At 48.2% G+C, this 17,059-nt stretch overlaps 1 protein-coding gene across 1 annotated transcript in view; it reads left to right on the top strand.

The window, feature by feature from the left end:
- The first annotated feature begins 3,711 nt into the window (after window positions 1-3,711).
- The window catches only part of adcy5 (adenylate cyclase 5), a 531,201-nt gene continuing 517,853 nt past the window's right edge, over window positions 3,712-17,059 (top strand). Inside the window, exon 1 of the mRNA XM_070875264.1 lies at window positions 3,712-4,677. Coding sequence (XP_070731365.1) covers window positions 3,712-4,677 — 966 coding nt within the window. The remainder of the gene's footprint in view (window positions 4,678-17,059) is intronic.

The raw sequence follows: 17,059 nt of genomic DNA, 5'->3' as shown, positions 1-17,059 counted from the left end.
CTGTACTGCAGCACTTTGCAATTTTTCTCCATTTAAATAATAACTTGCTCTTCGATTTTTTTTTGCCAAAGTGGGAAAACGAATCTGGGAAATTCCTCTCTGACCCCCTTAGGCGATCATCCAGAAGATCAGTCCGGACCTGATTAATATCATGCCGTACCTATCCTTTAAGCGAGGTGATCCCAGGTTCAGCTCTCACTTGAAGGAATTCAGTGAATCAGCGTTCACTGCACTTATCAGGTTAATAAGGACATAAGGAAACAAACAAACCATTGGGGTTTAGTTCAAGAGGGATAGAATTGAAAAAGGGAAGTAATGCTGAACTTACATTGAACCTTGGACAGACCAGACTTGGAGTACTGTGTACAGTTCTGGTCGCCATATTATAAAGAGGATATAGTTGCAAAAAAGATTTACAAAGATGAGACCAGAAATGCGAAGTTATACCTATTAGCAAAACATGAACAGGCTGCGTCTCTTTTGTCTTGAAAAAAGGGTGAGGGGTGACCGAGGTCTTTAAAATTATGAAAGATTTTGTTAGCGTAGATACAGAAAGTGTATTTCCACTTGTGGGGAAGAGCATAACGAGAGGCCATCAATATGAGGTAGTCACCAAGAAATCAAGTAGGCAATTCAGAAGAAACTTCTTTATCCACAGTGTGGTGAGAATGTGGAACTCGCTGCCACAGGGACTAATTGAGGTGAATGGTATAGATGCATTTAAGGGGAGGCAATGAGGGAGAAGTGCTGATAGAGTTCGATGAGGAAGGATGGGAGGCGGCTCGAGTGGAGCATAAACGCCAGCATGGACTGGTTGGGCCAAATGGCCTGTTTCTGTGCCGTAGATCCGATATAATCCTGTGAACCGGCAGCCTGTTCCAGAGGTGCACTATTCTCTGGAAAAAGAACCACTTCCTGATATCTAACCTAGATCTGACCTTGGACAACTTAAATTTGTGACCCCTGTTTGTCCCTAACCTATTTAATTGAAATAAGCTGTCTACGCGACCATACTCTATTCCCTTCATCTTTTAAACCTTGATCAAATCACCCCTAAGTCTACGCTGCTCTAAAATGTAGAGTTCCAGTAATCTTAGTAATTAAGATGTTTCAAGCTAGCAACTAAATTAGTGATCCCCCTCTGCACCCTTCCAAAGCATCAATATCACCCATCACTCCAATGGGCCATAATAGTACCTCCAAAATGCATCACTGCACCAAACTGTTTTGTGAATTGAGATTGGTACGAGTGCGTGCTCTGAGGGAATCAGTTTGTCTTTGTATTGGTGCATAACTAGCAGTATAACTACAGCTAAGAAAAATAAAAGTGGGATAGCCCGGCTGCACCAAATCACAGCAGGGAACAAATCTAAACCTGCTGACCAGCCTTGAGTTCTGCCAGCTGTGGCTCAGTGGGTAACACTCTCTCGCCTCTGGGTTAGAAGGTTGTGGGTTCAAGTCCCCACTCCAGAAACTTGAGCACAAAATCCAGGCTGACACTCCGGTGCAGTGCTGAGGGGGTGCCGCACTGTCGGAGGTGCCGTCTTTCAGATGAGATGTTAAACCGAGGCCCCGTCTGCTCGCTGTGGTGGACATAGAAGATCCCGTGGCACTATTTCCAAGAACAGGGGCAATTCTCCCTGGTGTCCTGGCCAATATTTATCCCTCAATCTACATCACTAAAAAAAAGATTGTCTGCCAGTTATCACGTTGCTGTTTGTGGCAGCTTGCTGTGCGTAAATTGGCTACTGTGTTTCCTGCATTAGAGTACTTAATTGGCTGTAAAGCTCTTGGATTTCCTGAGGTCGTGAAGGGCGCCCTAGCAATGCAAGTCTTTCTTTAAATTTGGCATAGTATAAAGAGTGATTTCCTAACTTATTATGTCCTCATCTCGAGAAGAAAAGAAATGCTGATGAATTGAACGCTTTATATTTTTTCTCCACCCCCCCCCCACACCACCCCTCCCAATAGTGCATTTAATGCATTGATATTCCCCCCACAAAGCCTCCCCATGAAATGGGTTGAACAGCCACCTCCTCCTCCTCCCAGGAACTCAAGCCCAACTCGTTAGAGAGCCGAGCCGAGCCCCGCCCACTCGCCGCCGCACTCAAACCTGATGAGCCATTGTGACGCGAGACTGACCGCGGCGCCCGGCCAATCTGGAGGCCAGCAAGGTCGGGGATGCAAATCCAGGCGGACGGGGGGACCAATGAGAGCGGAGGGGGGCGGAGTTTGCAACGGGGAGGCCCTGGATCAAGTTTGGTTGAGGAGGTGCACCAAGCGGGGTTGGAGAGGCATACGACAGTGTCCATCGCCATAGGGAGCCTTCTGAAAGCTAGTCGTTCCAGTTTCATTATTTTTTTTTGCAAATAAGTGCTTTATTTTTTTTGGAATGCATTTTCCTCCCCCTCGCCACCATCGGATATTTACCTCTTTGGACCTATGCATTGCCATTGAGACTCAGTCTTGACCACTCTGCAAGAAGCCAAGAATGATGTTTGATCTTTTCTCTCAATAATAATTTTTTGGTGTGTGCGTGTGTGTTGCAAATCTATTACCTTGTGGTTGCACTGAATTTGGAAGGGGGCAAATAAAAGTAGCAGTGACACATGATTAATACGACGTGCGATCCTTGTGTATTGCACACACCAGCGTTGTGCTAATGGGATAAATATCTCTTTAAAAAAATGCGCTGTGTGAATGTGGAATTTGCAGCCCAGTTGCAGTCCGGAGCGCTGAGATCGGCAAGGCTGATTTGATGTCAAGCTTTTTTGCATCTAGTCAAGAGCTGTGTGGAGGTGACGAAAGAAAATGGTTTGAATCGGGGGGAGAAAAACTGTCTTGAGCTCATCTCCTGCTCCCCCCTCCGTCTCTCTGATGTATATATATATCGTAGCTGCAACTGAAAGTATCACGCTCCACCCAGAAGCAAGCGATTAATGATCATTTTTATTGCTCTGCTCAGCTAGAGCGATGAAGAATTTAAACAAGCATCACTACTTCTCCGAAAGAAAAGGAAAGGGGTAATTAAAAAGAAGAAAGTGAGTGTGTGTGTGAGAGAGAGAGAGCGTTGCTTCTCAGTCTTGATGACGGACCAGGAGGAAACAATTGGCGAAGTTTTATCGGATGTGGATCTGTGGATAATTTAATTGTGGGAATAACTCCCGAAATCGAAGCTTCTTCCAACGGTGCTGTGTGGCTATGGGAAGACAATATCATTTTTTATTTGCAAGTATCGCACACAGCCATGCTTTCGTTTTGCATAACTAAGTATATATTCTGAATTGTATTTGCTCGAATGGAGTTGGGACCAAACACCTGGGCTCTTTAAAGGCTGAGTTATTTGAACCTGCATCTGGTGACGGATTTGGGAATTGGATTCAAGTTCCAACGCACAAACTTCGGATTATTGTCACAGTTTTTAAAGGAGTGGCGAATATATATTTTTTTGTAAACCTGGAATTTGCAAATGGCCTTCGAGGCAATGGGATTAGAAGGACAATCGATTTGAGAGACGGTCGGGGAATTATTCCAGGAAGAAAGACACACAAAAAAAAACAATAAAAGTTTTTGGCTCAAGGAGGGAATAAGGACATTTATTTTTTGACGGTCTGATCCAGCGGATATCGGAATCGAAGAATCTAAAGTGTGGCAAACTGGTTGAAAGTTGGTCCAACCCCAACAAAAAAAAAGGACTTTCTGGGCGAGATTATGTCGAGGGCGAACAGTGTGAGTCCGCCGGCTGCTGGATCACAGCCACCTCCTCCGGGAGGATCAGAGCACCGGGCAGCCTGGGCGGAGGGCAAAGAGGGCACCTTAGAGTCTAGAGCCAACGGGATCCCCATGCCCGGGAGCAGAGGCTCGGGCAAGACCAGGGGCAAACGCCGGAGGGGCGAGGAGGAGGAGGAGAGGGAGAAGGAAGAGGAGTGCAGGCGCCACCTGCCTGGCAAGACCACCAGGTTGAGCTTGCGGTCCAAGCCGGCCTGGCAGCAGCAGCAGCTGGGCAGGGCAGGGCACAACAACGCGGTCAAGCCCAGGCACCAGCCTCGAGTGGACGGCGAGGTGGGAGCCAAGTCGGTGGAACTGGGGCTGGAGGAGAGAGGGAGGTCGAAGCTGGGCGAAGTGGACAGCTCGGCGTCGGACGTGGAGATCTCGCTGGTGGGCTGCTGCCACGGGCTGCTGCGCATCTTCCAGTCCAAGACGTTCCGCTCCGAGAAGCTGGAGCGGCTGTACCAGCGTTACTTCTTCCGCCTGAACCAGAGCAGCTTGACCATGCTGATGGGAGTGCTGGCGCTAGTCTGCGCTGTCATGCTGGTTTTCCACTGCGCCCGCGGCGGCTTCCAGGTGCCCTACCTCGCCGTCCTGAGCGTGGCCATCGCCCTGGTCCTGGCGCTGATCTTGCTCTGCAACCGCAACGGTTTCCACCAGGACCACATGTGGCCCATCTGCTACCTGCTCATTCTGGTGATGCTGGCGGTGGAGGTGACCGGGGTCTTGCTGGCCGAGCCCCGCAGCGCTTCGGCGGGCGTCTGGTGGACCGTCTTCTTCATCTACGTTATCTACACCTTGCTGCCCGTCAGGATGAGGGCGGCGGTCATCAGCGGCGTGGTCCTGTCGGCCCTTCACCTCGGCATCTCCTGGAGGAGGAACTGGTCGGACCCCTTCCTGTGGAAGCAGGTAAGACCACGGTTGATAATAAACTCCCTCCCTGCCTCAATTCGTTGGCTGTGGGTTTGACGGTCAAAAATAAAAAGCTGCCTTTTTGTTTTGTGAAGAGGATTCTGCTAGTTCCTCTTGACTTGTTTCTGCAAAGTTGCCCTCTCTTGACGTTGGATCTGGATGTATGTGTGTGAGGTTGCTTGGATCTGTCACTGTGGACCGAGAGGCGTGGGCTCAATTGTTTCACCAGTTTTCTGAAATTGACCGCATTTGTAATACCCAAGACTGAGCAAGCAGGGTTTGTTCCTGAGAGAGCGAGACTGGTTGGGAAATGCTGGATAAGCTGTTGTATGTTTTTTTTTAAATGTTGCCGATTGAGGTGAATGAGATCTCGTGGATCTCCCCTTTCAATACTTCACATTGCTTGTGATCGAAAGCAGTTACTGAACCAATAGCTCGGGGTAACATTGACTCTGCGGGGTGGTATTCGTGATTCTAAAGAATATTGATACACTCAAGCCTCAGAATGTGTGTTGACGTGAAAGACGATGGTTTGGATTGGGCCACTTTACCCGAAGAGTGATAAATGTGTGAACCACACTGACTGAGTTCACAGTGGGGGCTGGATATAGTTGGCGTGGAACTGCACAGGCATTTGTCTGAGGGGTATGAGTGAGAGGTATGAGGGAGAGGTTAGTGCCTGGTATTCTTTGAACTTTGGCACCGAACACACGAGCCACAGTACTCTCTTCCTGCCCCCTATATGCCCCGTGCTCTTGTTATATGTAATTAATCAGATTGTACCAAGTCAGCAGCCCTGCAGTACATTGTATGGAAATGCTGAGGGGATGTATTCTGAGCACTGACACAAACGGGGACTAACCACAACTCGAAGGTGCCGGCCAGGGCGATTATAAAACCCATTCTCTGCTTCATTACACATCCACTGGACGGTCTCGCTGTGTTATTTCATCAAATGGGTTTCTGTCAACACTGGCATATCCTCCAACTTTTAATCATGAAGCAATTTGTCGAGTTGAGGTGGCCCCATGGGGAGTCTCCACACATTATGCAACACCTTGCAAAGTATTTTTTTCCCTCGTGTATGTGTGTAAGAAAAGCATCAAAATAACCCCCCCCCCCCCACTGCATCACTGGTGAGCCGCGCGAGTTGTGATGTCGAGAGAGCAGGCTGGTATTCTTAAAGGGGCATTGCCCTTCCTGCTTTGCAAGGTGTCATAACGTACTTGTACATGTTGGATCATTTCCTCGCTCTGCTCCACAATCTGTGGCCTGTGTGACCACTTGTACAGGGGGTGAGGTGAGCTATGACTACACAGACCGAGGATCAATCCTGGGGTCGTCACACTTTGTCTGACTCAGCCACTTGCTGTATAAACTCGGTGACCCTTTGCAGAAGCCTGATGTTTTACTTTGCTAGTATCTCCTCGCTTACTCTCCTCACCTTCAGACTTCTTGAGATTTTCGAAATTTGATTTCAGAAGACCTGCAAAATGATTTCGCAGGAACTTAAATTTCTTGTAGTCTTCCGAGATTGTGATCGTTACATAAATGTTGTATATTTCTACATAATATATAAGTTCGAGTACTGGAAAATGATGATTTTAAATGAATGTTTTTTTTTAGTTTTCTGTCTCTGCTTAAACTCAATCCATTCCTCAGCATGAATTTGTTTCAGTGCAAAGGGCCCCCGTGAGAGGCGCAATTTAAATCTCAGTTCTCATTAAGATTGATAGCCCTGACACCTCCAGGTTGTATAGCTGGGATACTGAGTTCTGCTCCTTTCGTCTCTTTGGTACAGTTCCCAGTCTGAATTGGCTGCTGGGGTACTACGCTAGAGAGGTCGGACCTGAGAGTGCTCGAAGCTGAATGTTTCAAGATGGCAATCGGTGTAACAGGGAGAGGGAAGAGAGCGAGAGAAGCTGTTTCACAAATGGTTTCTTCTTCTTAAGCAGTTCCCCCCCCCCCCCCCCCCCATCGGAGTCGAGGATGACTTGCTTCCACACGAGCATGAGTTCTCAGGTGACTGATGAGACTGATGCGGGACCCACAGTCTCTGTCACAGGTGGTTGGAGGGATGGGTGGGTAGGTGTGCTTGATTTTTCATTCGCTCCTCCCGCTGTTTGTACTTGGCTTCTGCATGCTCCCGACGAAGAGACTCGAGGTGTTCGGCGCCCTCCCGGATGCTCTTCCTCCACTTTGAGCGGCCCTGGGCCAGGGATTCCCAAGAGTCGGAGGGGATATTGCATTTTTTCCAGGAGGCTTTGAGGGTGTCCTTGAAGTGTGAAGTGTTTTCTCTGCCCTCCTGGGGCTCGCCTGCGGTGACATAGCTCGGAGTAGAGCGCTTGTTTCGGGAGCCCAGCATCGGGCATGCGGACAATGGATTCCACCGGAGCCGGTCGAGCGTGGTCAATGCCTTGATGCTGGGGATGTTGGCCTGAGAAAGAACACTGACGTTGGTGCGCCTATCTTGCCGATGGATTTTGCGGAGGCAGCGTTGGTGGTACTTCTCCAGTGCTTTGAGGTGCCTGCTGTACAAATGGTTTCTGCGTGTGATGTATGGAGCCCCGGTTAATCTCTCCCTCCCCCACCACCCCATCACCACACGGGTAGATTGATAAAATTGAAGCCTTGCGCAATGGGAAACGAATGTTGGTAAAGTTACTGCTTTAAGTGGCCCTTCTTCATGTATGAGCCTAGATGGTGAGGATTGGTGTGTTATTTGATCATGGAGGGACACACGAGATCCACACACATGCACTTTCCAGCGAGAATCAGTAAATAGCGACCAATAGTGATAATATTCTTGCTCCCTTCCTAACCCGGTGATGCTGAGGGCAATCAAACTGGAAACCCAGTGGAACTCATTTGTCCAAGTAAGGTAATGTGCTTTTATTTTGAAGCGTTTGGATGGGGCAGAGGACTTCAGAATCTGCTTTATTAAGTTGACGGAAAATGGGTTATTGGAATACATTCCAATATGACATAATTTAAAAAAAAATTGTTGATTAAAGTCAACCCTATTTGGATTCTTGGCTCATCATTTTCCATTTTAAAGTGGTGTTCGGGGAGCAATGAAATTGTATGCTTGGTTAGAACTGTTAAATGCTTGGCTGTGGACGTCCATGGGAATGAGATTTCTTTAAGAAAAATAAAAACTAAAGGTGTAAGAAGTAACAGTAATGTTTCCCTAAGAAAGGAAATAATGAAGTATCTGGTGCCTCATAACTGCCACTTTTATTGACTTTGCAAAGCAGCTCTGTTGAGAACAGGCCTGATGCCTGGCTCTAGGCCCCGATGCCATGGTGGGTTACCATGGAAACCTCATCTCTGCTTGACAGTCTCCAGATCCTGAAGCCAAATAAGCATATTCCTTTCTTGACTGAGCATGTGTGGGTGGGCAAGAATATAATGTTAGTGGGGCGCGGAGGTGGGTGGAGAGAGGGGGAGGCATTGCAAGACTGTCGGGCCTGAATAAAAAAAAAAATCCAGCCAATTTATTAAAAGGTATTTCCAGTGTTTGCTTAGCTTACCCCTCTTAAAGGGGCAGTGCTCATTTCCTCAAGCACTTGCAGGTTAGCCCATTTAAAGGGACGCCGTTTTCATGATAGTCTTTTCTTCATTTGCTAGTTGACATGTGACGTCAAAGGATATATTGTGCCAACAATGCATCTTCGCCTTCCTTTTTCTCAGTCCCCTTTGCAGGTCCCACTCGAATGGCCGTCCTTCATGCGTGAGCCTAGATATGGAGCGATAAAAATTCACCTCCGCCCGGAACGGGTCTCACCTTCCGTTTTTTTTGTGTTTTTTTTTCTGCCGCACGGGTTGGCCGACAATAAAAAAATAAAATGGCGCCGCCGGCAGCGCCACCTCCCCTTTAAGGGTGGCCGGGCCGGCGACCAACAAGAAGGGCACTGAGACAAAAAGCTGTCGGGGGGTGGGGGGGGGGATCACCGATCGGCTACGGTGCCGCTCTCGCGGGGAAATCCCGCAAAAGGGATATTTCCTGAGGGGCAATTTTGAGAAGGGGCCGGCGCAGAACGGCGCATGCACGCACTGGCGGGAAAACGGGTGGAGCGGCCCCCGACACTGCTCCGCCCCTGCTAAAGGGCAATTTAATAATTGGCGGCCCCTCCGCGGAGAGTCAGCAGCCATTCCGCGGCGCCCCGCGCGGCCAGAGGCCTTATCGGGAGGGGCAATTTTGGCCCTGGCGTGTCGAGCAGGCTAGTCAACCTTAGCGGGGATGGAAAGGGGGCGGGGGGGGGGGTTCAGGCATCTCAGATGAACCCCCTCTGTCCTTGCCTGATGTGCATGTTCCAGCAGGGATCCTTGGATAGGAATTAGGAATGGGAAGTCTGGCTGTGTTACCACCCACCCCACCCCCATCCCGCCCTCAACTTTGCCCAGTGGTGCAAGAAACAATGGCGGTCGCAACATTTGCTGTCGGAAGTTTGTACCTGCACATCTTTGAGTCTCGGCGGGGTTGGGGTACGAGATGGACTGCTCTGTGTACCTCTGGTTGTCTCAAATTCCAGGTTTACTCTCTCTTCCTAAAGAATTGGGAGTCTGCACAAGCCTTGCATCGAGTGCGCCTGTCACGACAGATGTCACACAGAGTGTTACAGATGCAAAGACTGATGTTTGCAAGCAGTTACACAACCTGGATTTGCCAAGTTAGAACAGTGGCTTTACAGGGAGAGGCCAGGTTCGCAACTAAACATTACAACCGCGCTCCAGGGCACTCTCGAGCAACACCCTGGGAGAACCGCGTCTTTGACAATAGTCATTTTGTGCATTGCAAATCAAACAAGCTGCGATTGTCGTATACTTGCGCCAATACGCAGGCAAGAAGGGGAAGCTATTTGCTCCATTTAGCCCCGTCCTTCCAACAGACCATAAACACTGTTGAGCTGATCTACGTTCACCTGTGTTTTACCGTGATCTCACTAAATGGCGGAGCAGGCTCGAGGGGCCAAATAACCTACGCCTGCTCCTATTACTTATGTACTTATAATGGAATGTGGCCCCAATGGCAAACGTGCGGCTCGCAAGCTGTTGCACTCGTAAATATGAAGCAACCCACCCAGATCTACGAGAACCTTACAAGCTGCCGCCAAGTCTACGTGGAAAGGTAAGAGTGTAGAGTCAGAATTCCCCCTCTTGTCATCAGCGATCAGCCTCATGGCTCCACTGTGCACCATCCCGAATGACTTGAATGCCTCCCCCTGTGTCCCGGTGACAAATACTGTACATATATACACGCAGTGTGGCTTGGCCAGAGCACTGTACCGTAGTGTGCCTCATCCTCTAGCTGGTTTCAGCTGTGGCTCAGTGGGTAGCACGCTTGCCTCTGAGTCAGAATGCCTGTGGGTTCAAGTCCCACTTTGGTGACTTGAGCACAAAAAAAAATCCAATCTGACACTCCAGCACAGGGCTGAGGTGGTGCTGCACTGTCGGAGGTGCCGTCGTTCCGATGAGATGTTGAACCAAAGCCCTGTCTGCTCTCTCAGGTGGACGTAAAAGATCCCATGGCACTATTTTGAAGAAGAACAGGGGCGTTATCCCCAATGTCCTGGCCCAATATTTATCCCTCAATCAACATAACAAAAAAACAGATTATCCGGTCATTATCACGTTGCTGTTTATGGGAGCTTGCTGTGCACAAATTGGCTGCTGTGTTTCCCACATTACAACAGTGACTGCACTCCAAAAGAGTACTTCATTGGCTGTAAAGCGCTTTCAGAAGTCTGGTTGTCGTGACAAGCGCTATATAAATGCAAGTCTTTCTTTTAACAGATGCTGGAATGATTTAATGGGGAGATCTTTGGAAAATACATTGGAATAGTTAACTTCTCTGTCCCCTCTGGCTGGTAATTGGTGGTTGCACTGTGGGGGAGGGGATCTTGCCTCTTTAAGGGGAAGGGAGAGCTTTGAGAAGGTCAGAATAACTTGCTTCTGCAACTAAAGAATTTGCAGGATGAATGGTCCACTGAATATTCGACAAAACAATTCCTGAAATATTGAACATCTCCAATTTAAGCTGCCGGCAGAGAAATTTACTTTGCAATTTTAGACCCCCCCCACTCCCCCACCATCCCTGTGCTCCTTACTGAGCCTGACTCATCTTGCTGACATTCTCAAAGGAGAGCTGGGCAGCTTGCATTGTCCTATCTATATTCTTCTTAGGCAGTCCGCTTGTTTCCACACAGTGACTTGCTTCCACACTAAAAATGAATTCTCAGGTGACTGATGAGCCCAGTGCGGGACCCACAGGCTCTGTCACAGGTGGGGCAGACGGTGGTTGAAGGGACGGGTGGGTGGGGCGCTTGGGTTGTCGCGCGCTCCTTCCGCTGTTTGCGCTTGGCTTCAGCTTGTCCCCGGCAAAGAGGCTCGAGATGTTCGGCGCCTTCCCGGATGCTTTTCCTTCACTTTGGGCGGTCTTGGGCCAGGGAGCCCCAGGTGCCGGTGGGGATGTGTTATGTCCACCAGAGAGGGCAGACGGGGCCTCGGTTCTACATCCCATCTGAAAGCGCTCCCCTCAGCACTGCACCGGAGTGTCAGGTGGGACTTTGTACTCAAGTCTCTGGAGTGGAACTCAAACCCACAGCCTTCTGACTCGGAGGCGAGAGTGCCACCCACTGAGCCACAGCTGACACCAAGACTGACTGTGACCCGCTTACTCAGCATGGAACAGAATCAAACCTGGGCTTTCATCAGGTCTGCGGCTTGTAGCATTGGTAGCCCTGAATGTTTTATAGTATATATGAAAGAAAGACTTGAATTTATATAGCGCCTTTCATGACCACCAGATGTCTCAAAGTGCTTTACAGCCAATTAAATACTTTTGGAGTGTAGTCACTGTTGTAATGTAGGAAACACGGGAGCCAATTTGTGCACAGCAAGCTCCCACCAAACAGCAATGTGATAATGACCAGATAATCTGTTTTTGTTATGTTGACTGAAGGATAATTATTGGCCAGGACACCGGGGATAACTCCACTGCTCTTCTTTGAAATAGTGCCGTGGGCTCTTTCACGTCCACTAGAGAGAGCAGACGGGTCCTCGGTTTAACTGCTCATCCAAAAGACGGCACCTCCGACAGTGCAGCACTCCCTCAGCACTGCACTGGGAGTGTCAGCCTAGATTTTTTTTGTGTTCAAGTCCCTGGAGTGGGACTTGAACCCACAACCTTCTGATTCAGAGGCGAGAGAGTGCTACTCACTGAGCCATGGCTAACAATATGACGATATGTACAGAGATTCCTTTTGCAGATATGAAACCGGTGTCAAGCGTAGTGCACTTTGCTGAACTGCACACGGGTTCTTATCACTTCCCTATGTTGCAAAGAGTGGAAAAAGTTGCAGCTGCCAGCCATTCATCCCTGGATAGATGTTAACTTATGACCAACAGTCATACTTCTCCGCAGTCATGGTTGACCTTTCCAAGGAAGAAGTGGCAGTTTCTTTTATGTGATGTCCTGTTGTTTTCCAATTGACTCTTTATGGATTTAATATTTTCTGTACTAGCACAGCCAACCTTTCCTTTTGCAGGGATTGGGGGTGAATAAAGAGAGAAGGAAGTCGAGGTGAACCATTCACTTCAGGTGTCTCAGTGGGCAGCACACTCGCCTCTGAGTCAGAAGGCCATGGATTCAAGTCACACCCCAGGGACTTGAGCACATAAATCTAGGCTGACACTCCAGTGCAGTGCTGAGGGAGTGCTGCACTGTGGGAGGTGCCGTCTTTCAGATGAGACGTTAAACTTGAGGCCCTCTCTGTCCTCTCTGGTGGATGTAAAAGATCCCACGGTGCTATATCGAAGAAGAGCAGGGGAGTTATCCCCGGTGTCCTGGGGCCAATATTTATTCCTCAATCAACATAACAAAAACAGATCACCTGGTCATTATCACATTACTGCCTGTGGGAGCTTGCTGTGTGCAAATTGGCTGCCGCGTTTCCTACATTACAACAGTGACTACACTCCAAAAAGTACTTAATTGGCTGTAAAGTGCTTTGAGATGTCCGGTGGTCGTGAAAGGCGCTATATAAATACAAGTCTTCTTTCTTAGCCTCCTGTGATGTGACCATTCTGTTGAGGAAGCATTTTCGTGCAGTACTGTGTGGCAAGTGCTGTAAGTGAGATTCGAATGCCGTATTGTTGGTCGCTTAAATGTGGTTTGTGTTGTTTCTCTCTCATCTCTGAGGGCTTTGATACTGCAGAAGGCTGACAACCATCTGTTACCCTGTACAGCCGAGAATTCTTCATCTATGAGCATAGATGATAAAGCCCTCCGACAAGCGTTGACCCACTTAGTTTGAAGTGCCGATTGGAAAACCTAGGCTTGAGTATTGGTGGACTGTGATCAACACACTGGCAAAGACACTTCAGTGGCAAATAAAAGTTGTTCTCACACCAGACCCACGTTGACCAGTTTTACTCAGCCAGAAGCCTTTCTCAGTGCTTGCCAACCTGTTCATGACTTGGTCACAGCAGTGACTTGTTCCGTAGCCAAATGCAACAGCCAATTTTCACATGGTAAGATCCAACAAACAGCGATGAGATAAATGACTAGCGATATGTCAGTGCTGTCAATTGAGGGTCAGAGGTTGGCCAAATTTACATGAAAGCTCCAAACACTTCTTCAAATACTGACCTAGAGGGTACGGTACCGGAGGTAGCACAGTGGTTAATGTTACTGAATTAGTGATCCCGAGGCCTGGATTAACAATCTGGGGACATGAGTTCAAATCCCACACATGGTAGCTGGGAATTTAAAGTCAGTTAATTAATAAATCTGACCATGAAACTAACGGTTTGTTGTTAAAAACCCATCTGGTTCACTAATGTCCTTTAGGGAAGGAAATCTGCTGTCTTTACCTGGTCTGGCCTATATGTAACTCCAGACTCACAGCAATGTGGTTGATTCTTAACTGTGTGCTGAAATGGCCCAGCAAACAAAATTGTTCCAAACTGCTACAAAGAACATGGACTGTGGTGGTTCAAGAAGGTGGTTCACCATCACCTTCTCTAGGGGATGGGCAATAAATGCTGGCCTTGCCAGCGATGCTCACATACCAGGAAGGAATGAAAAAAAAACACGTTCCATGGGCTTTGCTGCACTTCCTTAGTACTGCACTAGCAAATCAGCTGAGGTGCGGAGCTAGGGTTCAGCATCTTCTGAACGCTCCCAGCTGATGCACAAAAGCTCTCCTATCCTCACCACCCAGAATCTATGCCTGCTGTTTCCCGCAATCAGGAGCAGAAATTTAGGACCAATGTTTCCCGTTACTACCCCAGGGGTGCCGAGGCGAACTCTGGTGTGATAATAGCTGCCTTGGCTAAGGTCAACTAACTCAACCTGGGTCAGGGACTGAACCTAGATCGCATCTGGTCTGTGCAGCTCAGCTCCTCAGTGGCCCATGCATTTACCCACATGGAGCAGAGATTTTTTTACGGGGTGGGGGGGGGAGTGAGAAGGAAAGTGGTACATGTGAAATTGTGGCTCAGGTAAAGCTATCAAGAGATATGGAGGTAAGGAGGGTAAATGGAGTTGAGCTATAGATCAGTCACGATCGAATTGAATGGCTGAACAGACTCGAGAGAGAGAGTGAATGGTCCACTCCTGTTTCTATGAGTTTCAACACCGATTAATGCTATTTTACTCTAGGTTGGGAAACAAATGATTGACGGTTTCCTGTGCAAATCAGTGAGGATCTAATTGAATGGCGGATTATGTTCGAGGGGCTGAATGGCCTACTCCTGTTCCTATGTGCCTTGACACCACTTAATGCTATTTTATTCCAGCTTGGGAAATAAATGAATGAAGGTTTTTCGTGTAAATCAAGCGGCATTTTCTTGTTCCCATGTTCCATCTTCACTGTAATGTGACTGCAGCAGCCCTTTATTGTCATGCTGACCTCCCGTGGCATTGCTCACGGTGCGAGGGGGTGAGGGGTGCGCGGAGCAGCTGAGGCAACGATCAATTCTCGAACATCAGCTGGCGGTGAGAGCACGTGAGCGCCCGGGGGGTGTTCAGAAGATCGTCTTGGGCGGAGAGGGATCGAAAGAGGGAGAGGGAGAAGCCGTACCAGCCCCGGGAGACGTTCTTAAAACGCTTGAGGGGCGCACAGATTCAGCCCGGCCGTGAAAGGTAAGAACGGAACGCAAGGCTGAGCCTGTCGAGAAAAGAGGGAGCGACGGATGCAAAAGTTGGCGAAATGTCGCGTGGCGGAATGGGTGTGGGTAAATTTTATATTTCGTGAATTTTACACGTGTTTTTTTTTGTGATGTTGCCTTGAAGAAGCAATATATGCAATATTAGCATTTCCTACCTGTCCATGTTCAAGTGAATCACATGGTAATTGAGCTGATCAGCAGTATAATCTTCCTGTTGTGCTGTGGACACGTGAAGAACGACACACAAGACAGGCAGTCACGTAGGAGACAACCTCTGTGTGTTGCTCATGAGGAATTGGAGGATGCAGTACTTTATAAGAGTCGGATGTGACGCCTTGTAACACACAAGGTACCATGAAAGCCGCTTACTTTTCCAGATGCTTTTCTTGCTTCTCTTTCATGCGTTACCTAGCTCTTTAAAATCACGGTTTACCGCTGATGTACTTTGGCTCAATCATTGGTCTGTTGCAGGAGGGGCGCAAGGCATCTTATTAGCAGAGCTACAGAAACAAGAGTTTTTTGATTTTAAAACCGAGGTCTTACGTTCACCAGCAACATAGAAGGACAAGGGAACATCATCAGCTTCGAGTTCCCCTCAAGTCACACACCACCCCGATTGGTCAGATGCCGGGCGTTCCATCGTGGTCGCTGGGTCACAGTCCTGGAACTCCCTCCCTAACAGCGCTGCGTGAGTACCTTTACAGCACGGACTGCAGCGGTTCAAGAAGGAGGCTCACCATTAAATATTGGCCAGTACGCCGGGGTGAACTCCCTCGCCCTTCTGCGAAATAGTGCCGTGGGTAAATCGGAGGATGTGCCAAAGTCAGACAAGTAAGTGGCGATGCTTAGACGAAGTGTGCGCTGTACCCGAGGCTTCTAAGAAATAAAATTGGAAGCGTTGCAGGTGTTGCAAGCATAAAGGGTCGAATGCAGCCTGTGCACACCAGTACCTACACTGTGATTTGAATGCATTTGAGTGTTTTTGTTAGCGGATGGTTAATCAAATGGTACTGCTTTTAATTTAACTGTGTCCAGTAATTTTTCATTTGGAACAGATCTCACCTACCAGGTTTGTTTTCCCTTTGATGTGGACAGATCCTGGAACCGGACCATAGGAGGCTTGAAGGTACGAGTAGGCATGTAGCCGGAATGGCGACTTGTAGATTATTCGTCTTTTAACTTCACAGGGACACAGGAGAAATCTGACAATGCCTGTAAAGCTGAAGGTAGTTGTATTGATGCATCAGTGGCTGTACGTGAAGACCACCTTGGAGGATGACCTCTGTTGAGAGTAACATGGCCGAGGGGGATAGAAAACCAACCCATGCAGGTATGTTTTAAACACTTTGATAGTTTGTAAATTTCTGTCACTGTCTTCAGCCGAAGGATTTGATTGATTGATCAATCAGGAGAATGTCAATGACAGGGAACATGAATAAAAGATTAGGAAATGCTAAAACATAATCGGGATTTGGAAAAAAAAATGATATAAGAGAGTAACAGCACCCACATCTTTCGATTAGGCACTTTACAGCCTTCTGGACTCAACATCGAGTCCAACAATTTCAGACCATAACCTCTGCCCCTATTTTTTCCCAAGGCAGCTGTTGATGATTCTGCCATTCCCATTTACACCCTATCTAGACTCATCTTTTGTTTCTTAACTTGTCCCATTACCATCTCATTTTGCCTTGCTCCATCCTCCTTTTTGTCGCTCTAATCTCTCCTGTCACAGACCTTCCCTTTTGTTCTTTCCTCCTCTCCCACCACCACCCCCCCCCCCCACACACACACCCTTTCCCTGCTTCTACACTTGCTCGAAAACCTGTACATCTCTAATATTTTCCAGTTCTGATGAAGGGTCACACACCTGAAACGCTAACTCTGTTTCTCTCTCCACCGACGCTGCCCGACCCGCTGAGTATTTCCAGCATTTCCTGTTTTTAAATTTCAGGTTTCCAGCATCTGCAGTATTTTGCTCCGGCTATAAAAACGCAGTCACTGGGAGAGAGACTTCAGAATTCCATGAGGCCCCATCAGTCTACAACTGTGCTGTAAACGTGCGTGGATTCTCCGGTGAACTCACAACGATTTGCCGTAAGTGCTGGTGTTAAGTGTATGCTTAGTTATTGTCAAGAAAAGTTACTATCGTATACTTAACCAATCTGCGAATATCTACCTGTAACGCTGTGAACCCCATTAC

This window comes from Pristiophorus japonicus, chromosome 3 (assembly GCF_044704955.1).
Source record: "Pristiophorus japonicus isolate sPriJap1 chromosome 3, sPriJap1.hap1, whole genome shotgun sequence".
Classification (NCBI taxonomy): Eukaryota; Metazoa; Chordata; class Chondrichthyes; family Pristiophoridae; genus Pristiophorus; species Pristiophorus japonicus.
This window is presented reverse-complemented; position numbering and strand designations above follow the sequence as displayed.